The 13,379-nt window shown below is 41.6% G+C and overlaps 1 protein-coding gene across 2 annotated transcripts in view; it reads left to right on the top strand.

Moving 5' to 3' along the window:
* The first annotated feature begins 713 nt into the window (after positions 1–713).
* cdh4 (cadherin 4, type 1, R-cadherin (retinal)) overlaps positions 714–13,379 on the top strand; it is a 215,606-nt gene continuing 202,940 nt past the window's right edge. For both annotated transcript variants that reach the window (XM_031278786.2, XM_031278778.2), the window contains exons 1-2: positions 714–975; positions 2,074–2,185. In XM_031278786.2, the coding sequence (XP_031134646.1) occupies positions 922–975; positions 2,074–2,185 (166 nt within the window). In that variant the 5' untranslated portion in view covers positions 714–921. The remainder of the gene's footprint in view (positions 976–2,073; positions 2,186–13,379) is intronic.

The following is a 13,379-nucleotide window of genomic DNA, read 5'->3' as shown; positions in this document are numbered from 1 at the left end:
ACCTGTTTAATGAAAAAGATTTGAAGACTGAATAGGGAACAACATGATTTGGCAAAATGGAGACATTTCCTGGAGATCATCAAACTGGCTGATTCGTTTGATGTTATTTCATTTATAAGATAAGATCAACTTTATTGTTCCACAATGTGGAAACATTTTCTCAGGCCAACCCCCATGCTGCTGCCATTATTATTACCAACATACATACAGACATACAACATACATAGGCTAGATGTTATTGAACAAACACAACACGGTTCCTGAAACACTAATCCCTCAGTAAAAAAAAAAAAAAAAATAATAATAATAATAATAAATAAATAAATAAAACCAAAGAGATCCTCCCACCATACAGTTTCATCCCGCAGTGGTCTATCATATAGCAGCTTTAATAAAAAGCTAATAACTCGGCAGCTCTGGCCGTTGTACCGCGGATCAGGGGCAGAGGGGGTAACTGGGGTGTGAAATAGACTCCAGTTAGCTGATGGACACATAAAAAAAAGACTCGGATGGTTGGTTGCCACTCACACCGCCGGACCCGCCTTTGCTCCATCTGAAGTAAAAATATGAATCTAAATAGCCTGGAAAATGCCCCCCCCCCCCCCAATAGATCCCAGAAGTGCACGGGGCATCATCACAGGGAGTCATTTGAAGCGCACATAGTGCACACTGCCATGCCTGCTCCGCTGTGCGGTAGGAGGGGTTGTAGTGACGCTGTTATCCAATGGGCATCGGCTTCCTCTGTACGGAGCGCAGCGCAGCACTTCTGTCTCAGCGGCACTTTTGCGCCAGACAAGTAGGGACGGTCATTCACTCAGCACCCGAGAAGAAGAAACAGGGCTCTGGGAATTACTGAGGTGCATTTGGCGCAGAAGACTCATCTCTTTCCCCTTTCCCCTCCCAACAAGCGATTTTGCAAAGATGAACGTTGGCTGCATCATCCTGGCTTGCACCTTACTTGTGGGCACATCCTCGGTAAGATTAGTTCATTTCTACACGTCTTTTCGGCTAACAGTATAGTGGAAGTGCTGCACTGCTGTTGTGCTAACTTGGGCTGTGGAGCGCACGCATGAGCCCACGAAAGTGGCTGTGAGAGGCTCACTTTCCCCCGCAGCGTTGCGCTATGCGTGTAATCGAGCTTAATACGGCGACGTTTAAGGTCAAGAATATATTTTGTCTAAGTGTGGTGAAAAAAGTCACTGACAGCTGTGTTCGCTAGCCTCCCCATCCTCTCGCCTAAATAAACTGCAGTGCATTATTGCAGAGGACAGTGCTCCTGGAGGGGCTTCTCTTCCTGTTGGCTGCGATCAACTTCGTTTACGCACCGTCATTTCTCCTTTTCTACATTTTTGGGATGAATGGCTCAGTTGACGACTTGGTTATTTGATTTAGTGCTTATTTAAGAAGGATGGTTTTGAGGAACAAATCAACAACCACGAAAGCTAACATTACTTTATTTTCAAACTTAGGCAAATAGTGCTCTAAAATCAGCCTTGCTTCCTAAATGTATGCCGTATAGCTTGCTACATCAGCTTTGTTGATGTGCAGACAGATATTGGGTTGCTTGAATTCCGTATAATGCATCAAAGTGCAACATGTTTTCTTAATAAAAATATAAATTGTTATGATGAATGATGTGTATCACATTTAAGTGTATTCTGTGGAGAATGAAATGCCTGCTGGAAGAACTGTGCGTGCAACACTACGCTGATATTTAACCAGTATAATTCAGTGCATTCAATGCAAGGCTTCTTTCTGTGCTCTCCCTCTCTCACAGTCCAGTCAGCATGCATTAATGGATGTTTAGGTTAAACATTTCCTGCTAGCCGTAGTCATCATCTTTATAATGATTATCATTGATGTCATTATCAGGACTTGTGTCATCATTTTTATTTCATTCAACATATGATGGTCATGATGGTGATAATGATGATTATAATTCCACACTTTGGAGGTCCAAGTGCAGCATGCTGCAAATCACTCACTGTATCCAGAGAAACTGTGAAGTTCAATATTGCAAGACTGCAAGTCAATTTGCCAACGCTTAACAGCCCGTCTTGTTTTATTCCTCAGGGGAGTAAGGCAGGCCAGCCCTTCAAACCCCCATGCAGACCAGGCTTCTCCCAGAACTTCTACACAGTGATTGTCTCGAGAGACGTACTGCATGGTCAAAGCATTCTCAAAGGTAAGCCTGCCGCTTGCTGGATCTCATTTATTGACTGATGATATTTTCTCCTCTCTGCCCAGATGTGTCCCCAAACCCTATAGTGTGACTGAGTGAGTAAGTGTGTGTCTACACCTTGTGTGTGTGTGTGTGTGTGTGTGTGTGTGTGTGTGTGTGTGGGGAAGGGGTGTTCTATGACTCATAAAGAAGGTCAGAACACACTCTGGTTGTGGCTGTGCAACATAAGCAGCTCATCTTAAGAACAGACATGCATATGTTCAGGCAGAAAGATCCAGCTGTGATGAAGCTTGGGTTAAAGAATCTTGTGATGTGATTAACTGCGACGGGACAGCAGGTGTTTAATGCATTCTGTTCAAGAGTTGTCATTTGAAATGGAGTTTCTTTGATGAATGAACACCTAAATTACTCTGATTGCACTAAAAGAAAACCAATACATTTCTTCTTTTTTGATTGACGAAGCAGCAGGCTGACAAAGCAAACTCATTTAAATGGCCCGTTCCCTACTCTGCATGTTTGCAGCTGGAATCCCCAAACCTTTATTTTATTCCAACTGTTTAGTGTAATACATGTTCCAGCCCTTTTATTATTTCTGTCTTTCGGAGGAATTTAATTCTGTTTTGCTCCATTTCCTTTCAGAGCAGGCAGTGTACTGAATCTACTGTGAGGTGATGCTGGGGTTTCTTCAGCATGTCTCTTCTATTTGCTAGCGAATCTGCCATAATGGAAAAAAAATCCCTCTCAATCACATCCTCAGGTCCTAATTTGCATAATTGTCAGATAAACAAAACCTTTGACGTTAACTCGATGTGCTTCTATAACATAGAGTAGGTTATGTCTAAACCTCTAAACTACAACATGAAGAAATCACCCCCAAGATGAGGGTGCTTCAGCATATTGCAGATTTTCATATCTACACTGTGGATTTGGTAATATGGACCCAATATTTAGATTGTTCCGCACTTCCTTCTATTTCTTTCCTCTAACCTATTCTAAACTGGTACTCACACTCGCGGTCCACATCTCAACAACCTTGTACAATAAGCTCAGCTCTCCCCTGACACTTTGCTTTTATAGCCAAATATTTGTCTATTATTATGTGAAATGCTGTTTGCCAGGAGGAAATGGCATTCTCATTGTAACAGCTGTTTGAGCATTTTCTGGCCTGCGAGCAAAACAATTGACTTATTCTGGAGGATATTTTGTTATTTAGGAGGCTGACAAGGACAGTGCAGCCGGTCAGTGGGGAGCGAGTTTGCCTGAAGGGGCTCGGAGCTCAAGGCTTCTGCCTGTTTGGAAATGGGCTGAGGCGTCCTTACTGACCCAAACAATGTTAACAGAGAGTGATGTGTCTAGACAGATAACGTATGTAGGTTCCTCCTCCGTGTTTGTGTGTGTTTTATGCACGTTTGTGTCAGGGGGTGGATGTTGCACATGTGACATTTCCTGGTGTACATATTAACAACTAAAAAAGGTTACAGCAAAGCTTTGATTTGCCTTATATGCTGCATCAGCTCCAGCTGTGATCCTATATTACCTTTGCTTCCAGTCTCTTGCTTTCATTTTGTCAGTCTCTGTGTTTGTTCTTCCTGAAAATCAATCTGAGAGCAATCCTGTCCTCCCAACTGGCCACTTACAGGGATAGGGGCTGCAGCATCTTACAGTAAGTCCTCACGCAATAATGAATGTACATGGGCTAGCCTTACTGAAGATGTGTTTTCTATACAGTGGGATACAAAGCGGGAGGAAGCCTTTAATACTAACGCCACAATATGTATAACCTGAAACTGTCAGTTACAAGAAAATGAATGGGCTGGGGATGAGATGAGGGAAGGTCTGGGATGCTCAAGAGCTGGCTAGGGGGTTGCTGGACTGCTGTGGGCCGTTGCTGTTGTCTCCCCGAAGAGATAGACAGTGAACGATAGGGGTAGGACTAAAGAGCTGTGGCCCAGCAGGTGCAGTGTGAACCAGGCCTCTGTTTCCAGTCGCTGAACATTGTGTGGACCGCAGCTCTTTTCATGCTGAGGTGGAAGGGGGAGTTTTTTTTCTTCTATTTTATTGTTTTGATCATGTGTGAGTACTTTGGGACTGATTAACATTTGGGATGTAAAATTAATTTACACCAATCTAAGTTAATTGGATGTGTTAGAAAATGTTTCTTGATGCTCTTATGCACCATAGTATGTGCTTCAAGGGTAATTTCAATATTTTTCAACCTGGGCCCTATTTTCCCATACATGTGGGTCTAAGTGACTAATGTAACAAAAGTCTTTGAAATTGGTCCAGTATTGAGCGAGAACGCTGTAACCAGCCGTGAACCGGGCTGCGATGTAATCCTATAGGGCAAAAATGCTCACCGTCAACGTACGTTCACTAAAAGTGCTGTTTTTGCCACTGACAGGCTCAGGTTGTTATTATAAGTGTCTGACTACATTATGGAAAGATGGTGAAGTCCTGAAATCTTTCGAGGTGACTTGCCGGAAGACAGCGGTGTGGAACCATGGTTGTATAGTGTGGAACAGGAATGCAAGTGGGGAGAAAAGTGTTTCGGGCAGTTTGTTGTGTTGGTGTACAGAAAGCGTAGCTTTGTGTTAGCTAAAAGATTTTCAACTGCGCATTTCTGAATTGTGCCAATGAAATGTCGAGCTACACTGATGATTTGTAGATAGTAAATAGGCAGTGAATACACTACATTTTGCGAAAACGTTGGTATGGTCCTTTAACCATGCTTTCTTTTCTATTGTGTCCCCTGTAGGTAAAGTGAAGTGTCTGGTTAAGACTTGAAAGGTCATTTTTGAATCGTAATGCATCATTCAGTTCCCCCTTTGGTCATTCTTTGCTGACTGGCTTTAGGTTAAAAAGGCTGTTATTGCTTTGTGGTTGACCATAAAAGACCTTTGTTTGACTAACTCACAAAATCTCTGCGCTGCCGCAAAGTTGTGCTGAATAAATCATCCCATGCTCCCATGGAGATGTTGGTCTAAGAGCTGGGTCAGGATTTGAGTGGAAGGCTGTGGCACACAGGCAAGCAGACAGCCGGGCCTTGAGTCGTGGTCTGTGCAGATTCCCGCTGTGGGCAGATAAGCCATGAAAAGAAATATTCCAGTGATTGCACATTGCTGTGTAAACCATCACCTCGCTCCGAGAGCCGGAACAGACACCTAGGAACACGGACAAGGGGATGTGGCCTCAACACAAAAGAAATTGATTTGAAATACAGTTCAGTCGGGATAGTGTCTCTTTAAGTCACTGTCAACGCATATTTGAAAAGACAGAAGTGATGAGTTTCACCCTTTGCCCCTGGCCAGTCCTGAGAGACAGTGAACAACACTGCTCTGTGTGATTTAGATGCCTGTGTGACTGCATATTTTGCTTCGTGTCACCAAGATTATGTGACAAAGAAAATGACTTTGATGGAATTCCTGGATTGGAGAAACCTTTGTTTTTGGAGAGAAATTGATTTCAGTTTCTCAATGTCAGGCTTAAAAAATGCAGCAGAGGGCAACTTTGTTGTGGGCAAAAGAGATCAAAAAAATTATTGATGATACCTAAATGTTTTTTGGCAGATAGCATCACAAGAGATGTGTGTATTCCTTAAAAGCATAAAAATATCTTTTCATGAAGCCTGTGTTTTTTTCACCTTGACTCCACACTGGCCTTTCAAAAGGAAATGGGCTTGTTTTCATTTCCAGTCCCTGTGTTGTCTCTTAAATCACTGGAGATGAACTTGCTCTATGAAAAAATAATGCACAATTGGGTATCTTTTTCTAGCTTCCTTCATCTCAGGGCTTTTAATTTAAAATTGGGTTTTTGTATTGCAGATACAAAATTGCACACACTGTACTTTAATCGAAAAGATTAATTTAAGGAGGATCATGCCTCCATCAGCTATACGCTTTTGGCATGGATTTCCTATTGTTTAATTCCATCTCTAAAAGTTACACATACAAAATGACTTGTAACATGACCCCAATTAGACTACAGCAGGAAAATCTGTCAAAGAGCCATATCTGCTTTGAAACAGCCAGCTCGCCGTTCGCTGTGCAGAACTCCTGACTCCTAACCTACTATCCAAAGTGACAGGGCTTTCATAAGTACGTCCAGACCCAAGGACTGAGGGAGGGTGTGTGTGTGTGTGTGTGTGTGTGTGTGTGTGTGTGTTGGGGTGGGGGGGATTATGTTTCCAGGCATTTGATAAGCGGGATGCCATTTTCCTCTGACTCACGAACATCGCTCTTGTCCTCCAGAGAGTCTTTCATCTCTGCAGCCAGGACCTGCAGTCTGTGGCGAGCTGATAGAATACAGGTACAGAAGATGAGCCACATCATTTCTCTTTATCTCACCTGCCTTCTTACCAAACCAAGCTACGCTTCCATATCCCTCAAACTTCCTACAACATGACATACATGCTGAGCCAATTCCATCAAGCAAGCCACCCAAGATATAGTACCTGCCACAGCAAAATCCTTTTCATCCTGTTTTGTAGTCATTTCTTCAGTGGAGGTAGTAAGTAAAAAAGGGGTTTTGATAGATGGGAAACCGGCTGTCAGCAGAAATATTATTGCCTCTTGTCAGGGGTTCCATGTGAATTTTATTAGTTCTAGTGCTCTGATCTCCACTGAGCTCCTCTCGCTGTGTACTGATATTAGCTGTAGTCTGATGGTCGCTGGGTCATGGCATATGCTGTCATGGAGTTTCATTACAAAACGGATAGTTTCATTGCTTTGCCTTCTGGTGCCCAGTGAGAGACAGGCGTGATTCATCTCGACCTCCTTGCATGTAGACATGGGAAGCTGTCAAGAAACGAACCCGACGGCTAAGACTCCTGCAGCATTTTAAAAGTGCTGTGCACTCTACTGGGTGAGATTATGCAATAGATCTACATTTCCTGTACAAAACAGAGGTGAGCTAATTGTGCCCTAAATTCTGACTTTCAAACCTCAGATTGTATTTGGCGGCGGGGTCAAGGGCTGGTGGCTGTGGGTTAAAACATGAAGTGATTATAAGAGGAAAAAAGAATAAACTAAGCACTTCTGATGGTGTTAGCCAAAAAAGAGAATCCTTGGCAAGGGATTAACAGATAAGAAAGAGACTGTGTTGGAGGAGGAACAAGTGACTTACTACTGTATTTCTGGAGTGGAGGCAAGGGCAAATTGATCAAAAAAACATGCATGGGTAAAGTTTAAAGTGGTGTTTCTTTTGTAATTCTTAGAAAGTATCTGCAAATTACATTTTAACCCTCCTGATGAATGCCTCTCTTTACATACACTATCAAAGAATAAAAAAAAGCAGTCTTTTGAAGAAATGAACACCACATCTTCCATTTATGACCATTGATAACCTTGAATACTATTTGCATTTGTTATCGAAAACCTTTTCTCTAATTGGCTGCCCTCCCTCACAATCAATGTGTATTAGTGCTTTGCATCTCTGTGCCCGTTAACGATCGGTGGCCTTGATTAAGACTCTATTGGCTTTTTTGTTGTAATGCTGAAATGAACAATTTTCCCACCAGGAGACCTCTGCTTCACCTTTTAGCTGTAAGTGTAACCCATAATCTACCAGTTCATTACAAAGCCTTCTAGGCTTGTGGGATTTACATGCATCTGAATACAAATTAGGTTTTTAGTATTGAAATGGTGTTTCTTCAGCTCAAATTAGTCATTTATGTTATCCTGCTTGTTTGTATTGTCATGACGGTGCACACTTCAGTGTCATTTAGATTTTATTATTGCAATTAATAGAAAAAAGAGGGCGAGAGTGAGAGCTCAGTGCAAACCTCGCTTGTCAGAAAATAATTTGTAAAGCTGTGTTTAAACCAATTTTCCATTTCCATTATCATCAGTCTAAAATGGTGGCTTTTCAATGCTACGATAGAAATAAAATACATACAAATAAAAGCAAGAATTGAAATATTGTGTAGATTACGTTTTTTCAGTCTTTCATCTACCTATGTGACCATGAGCAGCTAGTTTATCTGGTCGACCTACTTCAAACCTGGCCTGAATGTTTATACTGGGTTCTATTTACCTCGGAACTCGGAAGCCATTTCTAACAATACCAATAGTTAACGCATTACGCTGTTTTTTGTGCGTACAAACAGCGAAGCAACATGACCACAGATAGAAGTTGGACAGGACTGTGTGTACGACTGATTTGGTGAGACACAAATAAGACGGAAGTGCTAATAACTGTATGTTACTGCAGCTTTCACAACTGTTGATACACGGGGCATCCATGTTGGATTTTAAACTCGGGGTACTCGGAGGTTGTCCGAGTTCCGAACTTGGAAATCCGAGGTCAGGGGGGCATGTTTCTGACCTTGACCTCGGAAAATCCGACTTCTGAGTACAGATGGAACGTACTATTCGAGTCTTATGTGAAACTTCTGGGTATGTTATAATTACTGGAGTGAATTTTTATAAACTCAGGCAGTTGGAGAAGATCCACAAGTCCTCAGATGCATCCTGTGCTTCTCCTGGACCCCAAGAGGGCAGGTGGGGGAGGAGGGGAGTTGGAGACTGAGGACAGGCGGAGTTGGAGGTAGAAGTGTCGGGCAAGTTACTTGAAAACTGTAATCGGCCACTCTTTACACATTACTCATTAACTACATTACTTTGCATTACTCAGCAGATTACTTGTTACTTTACTTTTGTACTCAGCCCAGCTCCATCACATGTTGCTTTAAACAAGCTCCCACACCCACTCGTCTTATCTTTTGTTTTTAAAGTGTAGAAATAGAAACGGAGACATTGTGGTTTAACAAGCAGCCGTACAATTTAGAGGGATTTACTGAGCTGCGGTGTTCACACACAACCATCATCTAACTCTTGACAAAACTAGGTGATTCCTAAATATGGGCTTACCTGTGGCTAATGTTAGCAAGCCACCTAAGATGACAACATGTAAATAAGACAACTTTGGATTTACCTAAAGCCACTTTTCTTGTTACCGAGTGGCATTTGTCTAACCTGACTCTGCCAGATGGATTGCTTCGCATTTGCTCGGCACATCCATCTGGGAATTTTCCGTTGGAGAACTTTTGGGAAGGGGCGAAAATACTGGTTAGCTGATTGGATAAACCATCTGTCTATCACCACCTATGTTGGTGATAGATGGGCCAAATCAACCAATCAGATCAACGTAATATCAAACTCTTGCCGAAACCAGTCGGGAGAAGAGCAAAAAGCAAAAAAGAAAAGCCTCCAGTGCCGTTTTTTGCTCTTCTTTCAATGAAGGAATACTTTCTAATTCGGATAAAACTTGCGCGATAGCTACGCTCATCTCATCCATGGAAGCCGCCATGTTGTTTAGACTGAACAGTCACTTCTTGTTGCATCACACCTAAACCCGACTCAAAACCAACGCTGATTGGTCGGTCGTTTGGCGAAAGGCTCCAAATTTTCTCTATCTCAAGATGCCAGATTGATCTGCGAGTGGAAAACTGGAGCTCGCGAGATCAGGACGGTCTCACGAGGCTAGCATTTGTTACCTTTTGTTAGAGGCTAACCTCCATTTCACACTGGGCACGTCTGCGCTGCGTTCTGGCTGTATTCCGGTTTTGTTCTGTCCTCCGCCATGCGCCGTACCACACCAGGAGTGTCTCAGAAGCGGAGCCTCTTGCCTGCCCGACTCACAGATTATATATCTTTTGTTATTATTTATTTACCTTTTATTTAATTAGGAAATTGAGATTGAGAGAATCTCTTTTTCAAGAGTGTCCTGGCCAAGACAGGCAGCAGTACAACCACACATACATACAAACACCAAATACACAAAAACACTAAACACGTAAAACAACTGAATCAGCAAATCCCTCAAAGTCAACCACAATCCTAAACACTTCAGACAAAACATTTACAGCCAGATGTGGCTGCCTCCAAGTCAATCAAAATTAGGGTTGGGTACCGTTTGAATTTTTACGATTCCGATGCTGAACCGGTACTTTTAAAACGATTCCGATTCCTAACCGATTCCTAAACCGATTCTTGAAAAACTGAAAAATGACATCAAAGAAAGGCTCTTTTATGGAGTTTTTTTAAATTGAAAATTATTTAAATTTAACAATATATTAACGTTTTAAAGTACTTAAATATATAATAAGTAAACCTAAGTCACCTAATAATAATAATAATAATAATAATAATAATACTAATGTATACTTTATTAATCCCACAAGGGGAAATTACAATACCTAACACATAACTACAATAATTTAACAAATAACAGTTACACTATTAACAAGTAAGAACTAAATAAATGTTGTTGAGTTGGTATGCCAACCAGCTTCAAACTTTAGCAGTTCTTTTGCAGAAAAATGACCATATTTGCCTTCTCTGGTGAGATACTACACCTCTCCTGACTTATGGCATGTCCTGCACAGGAGAAAACTCTCTCAGGTGGTGTCCAAGAGGCCTGGACACACAGAAAAAAGAAAAGAAAAAAAGAGTCTGCCGCTGTCTGGAGCGACAGACGGAAAAATATAAATAAATGAGGAACCGAAAATTTGCGTTCTAATCCGGTCCGAATACTACCATTTGCGTAGGAACCGGTTCCCGGTACCCAACCCTAATCAAAATCCTCTTAAAAGCGACCAATGAGACCAGCTCAATACGTTTCATAGATTTCTGTAACTTGTTCCAGGTAGAGGGAGCAGCAAACTTAAACACCTTTTCCCCCAGTTCAGTTCTAACCTTTGGAACAGACAGAAGGAAAAGATCCTGGGAATGACGATTGTAAGTCTCTACTTTGTACTTTACAGAACAATCACATGCTTTTTAAGCTAGTATCTACCTTCCACCCCAGGCACTCCTACAGTTAAACTCCATGCTTCTCTTTTCTGGGGTTGTCCTTAGAAAAAGGATCTGTTGTCTGTGGTGTTGTACAGGAGACACGATACACGATATTGGTCGCGGGGGCCGCGGAGCATCCAGAATGCAGCGCAGACGCGTCCAGTGGAAAATAGGGGTAACACCTCCATCCCCTGTGATAAGCTAACACATACCAGCCCAGTCTGTCAACTGAACACACAGAGGCTAAACTGATATTAACCCTCCATCAAATTCCTGTTAAGACAGCGAACACGCTGATCATCATGTGCAAATTTTTACAGTAAGCGTTAAATGAGTGATGAGCTGTGCAAATTTATGAGAATCTCCACCTAATCTAGCTGCCCTCTTGCTCAGCTAGGCCTTTTTGTTTTTCTCCCCCAACCCCTCTTCATTCCTGAGTCAGAGACTCAAAGTGACATATCGCCTCTCACTTTATTGATGAATTACGGCCAAGCAGTTTGACCTTGTGTTGCCACTTGACCTCTCATGTTCTCCAACACTCATATCCTCAGTCTGCAGCACTGGAGGAGATGAAAAACATGGCCCAATCTAAATGATTTACGTTTGGCTCGACTCAACACACATCCTTTTTGAGCTGCTGAATGCATCTCCAGAGGGCCACTCTGTATTGTACTGTACCGCCATTTCTGAAGCCACAAGGCTTTTGCTATTCTATCGCCTTAATTAAAAGACTACACTGTCAACATGCCTTTGTTCTACAAACTCTAATATCAAAAAGGTCCCTTGCCATAGAGCAGCTTGTGCTGTACTTTGTCCTATGGATTAATTTAGCCTGGAATCTATAATTGATCAGGGCACCCGCGTGCTCTTGTTTTTACCATATTTTCTTGTTCACTTTTGTTTAATGTGTTAACACACAGTTATTTATTTATATGTGAACAGAGTATATTTTGTGCATTGTGTGTGTTTGTGTTCTTGTGTGTGAATGTGTTTGTAGGCAGCGCTCCATCCAGAGAGTGATTATCTTAAATGGAGAAATTAAAGGATTACAAACCAGCCCAGTAATCCAGCTGTCAATCTCTCGACTCATTAGTAAGCAAAGGAAAGGGATGAGGGAGAGAGAGATGTACAGCACACTGAGAGAGAGAGAGAGAGAGAGAGAGAGAGAGAGAGAGAGAGAGAGAGAGAGAGAGAGTCATACCTGTTTAGAGTGGTAAAGCTGTAAACTTGTCAATCAAATAGGAAGAAAGGTTTTCTGTATTTCCATATTAATTAACAACTTTCCTCACTAAAATAGAGGCACCGATTTCACCTTGGCAGCGGAGATGAAATGCCTCACAGTTAAATAAATACTTTCACTGCGTTTTCACTGTAAAATTCGATTGTCCACAGACTGTCGGACCGTTTTATTATAAATTGCACATTTTTGTGTTAATATACTGAATGAAAGCAACAAGAGGCTTTGATATTTCTCATAATTTCTATTCAAAATCAGATTATTTGCACTCTTGCTTGCTGCTCCGTTCTATGCTCACAAGCTGGCTCTTAGAAAAAGAAGTGTTGTCACACTACTCAACTGCTTGGATTGAGTATGTTAAACTGCATTAGGATATCCACTGGAATGTGACTCCTTACATTAGAAGCCTTTTTAAGGATTAACATTGTTATTTTACCTCTTACTAGTAATAAGTCATATAACAAGTGCTACCAGAGTTTATTTGGGGCTTGTTTCACATTTGCTGATATTCACAGATTTAAATAGCAAATGAATGAGAGCAACTACAATGGCGTATACAGCTACATACAAATTGTGTGTGTGTGTGTGTTGCAGATTAGCCTTGGTGTTGAAAGATATACAGTGTCCCTGCCATTTTTCACCAGGCTCTGAGGCACATAAAAGAAACAGTTTGGGAAACGATGGCACCATAAAAGAAAATAGAAACACAAATCCTGGCTCCATCATGGAAAAAAAGGGGGGAAATTGCATCTCCTATGGCGGTGAAGCTTTTTGGATTTGATTGCATCAATTTGCTGTCTATTTTGATCTAAAAAGCGGGCTGTATGCAGGCTTATTTGCCCAGTGACTTGTGGATGCTCACCGCTGGGAACTATTTCTTATGCAGCTCATCTCAACTTATTTAATTTAAAACTCACCATTCTCTGTGTTTTTACATTTTTCACAGATTGTACTTTTGCCCATTTAGGTGTTTGAGTTTGAATCTATTTCCTCCAATGAAACTTTCCAAATAGGATTTAGAGGAAGCTGTTGCTTTTAATCTTGTTGAAATGTTCTAGACAAGGTTTTTAGGTGTATTTCTGCTAAATGTGTGTTACCTCTTGAGCAATGATTGGCTTGCTTTGTTGAAAACATACCATTGTTACTATAGCAGAGGGGACTCAGTCAC

The sequence above is a fragment of the Sander lucioperca genome, chromosome 6, assembly GCF_008315115.2.
Source record: "Sander lucioperca isolate FBNREF2018 chromosome 6, SLUC_FBN_1.2, whole genome shotgun sequence".
NCBI classification, from domain to species: Eukaryota; Metazoa; Chordata; class Actinopteri; order Perciformes; family Percidae; genus Sander; species Sander lucioperca.
This window is presented reverse-complemented; position numbering and strand designations above follow the sequence as displayed.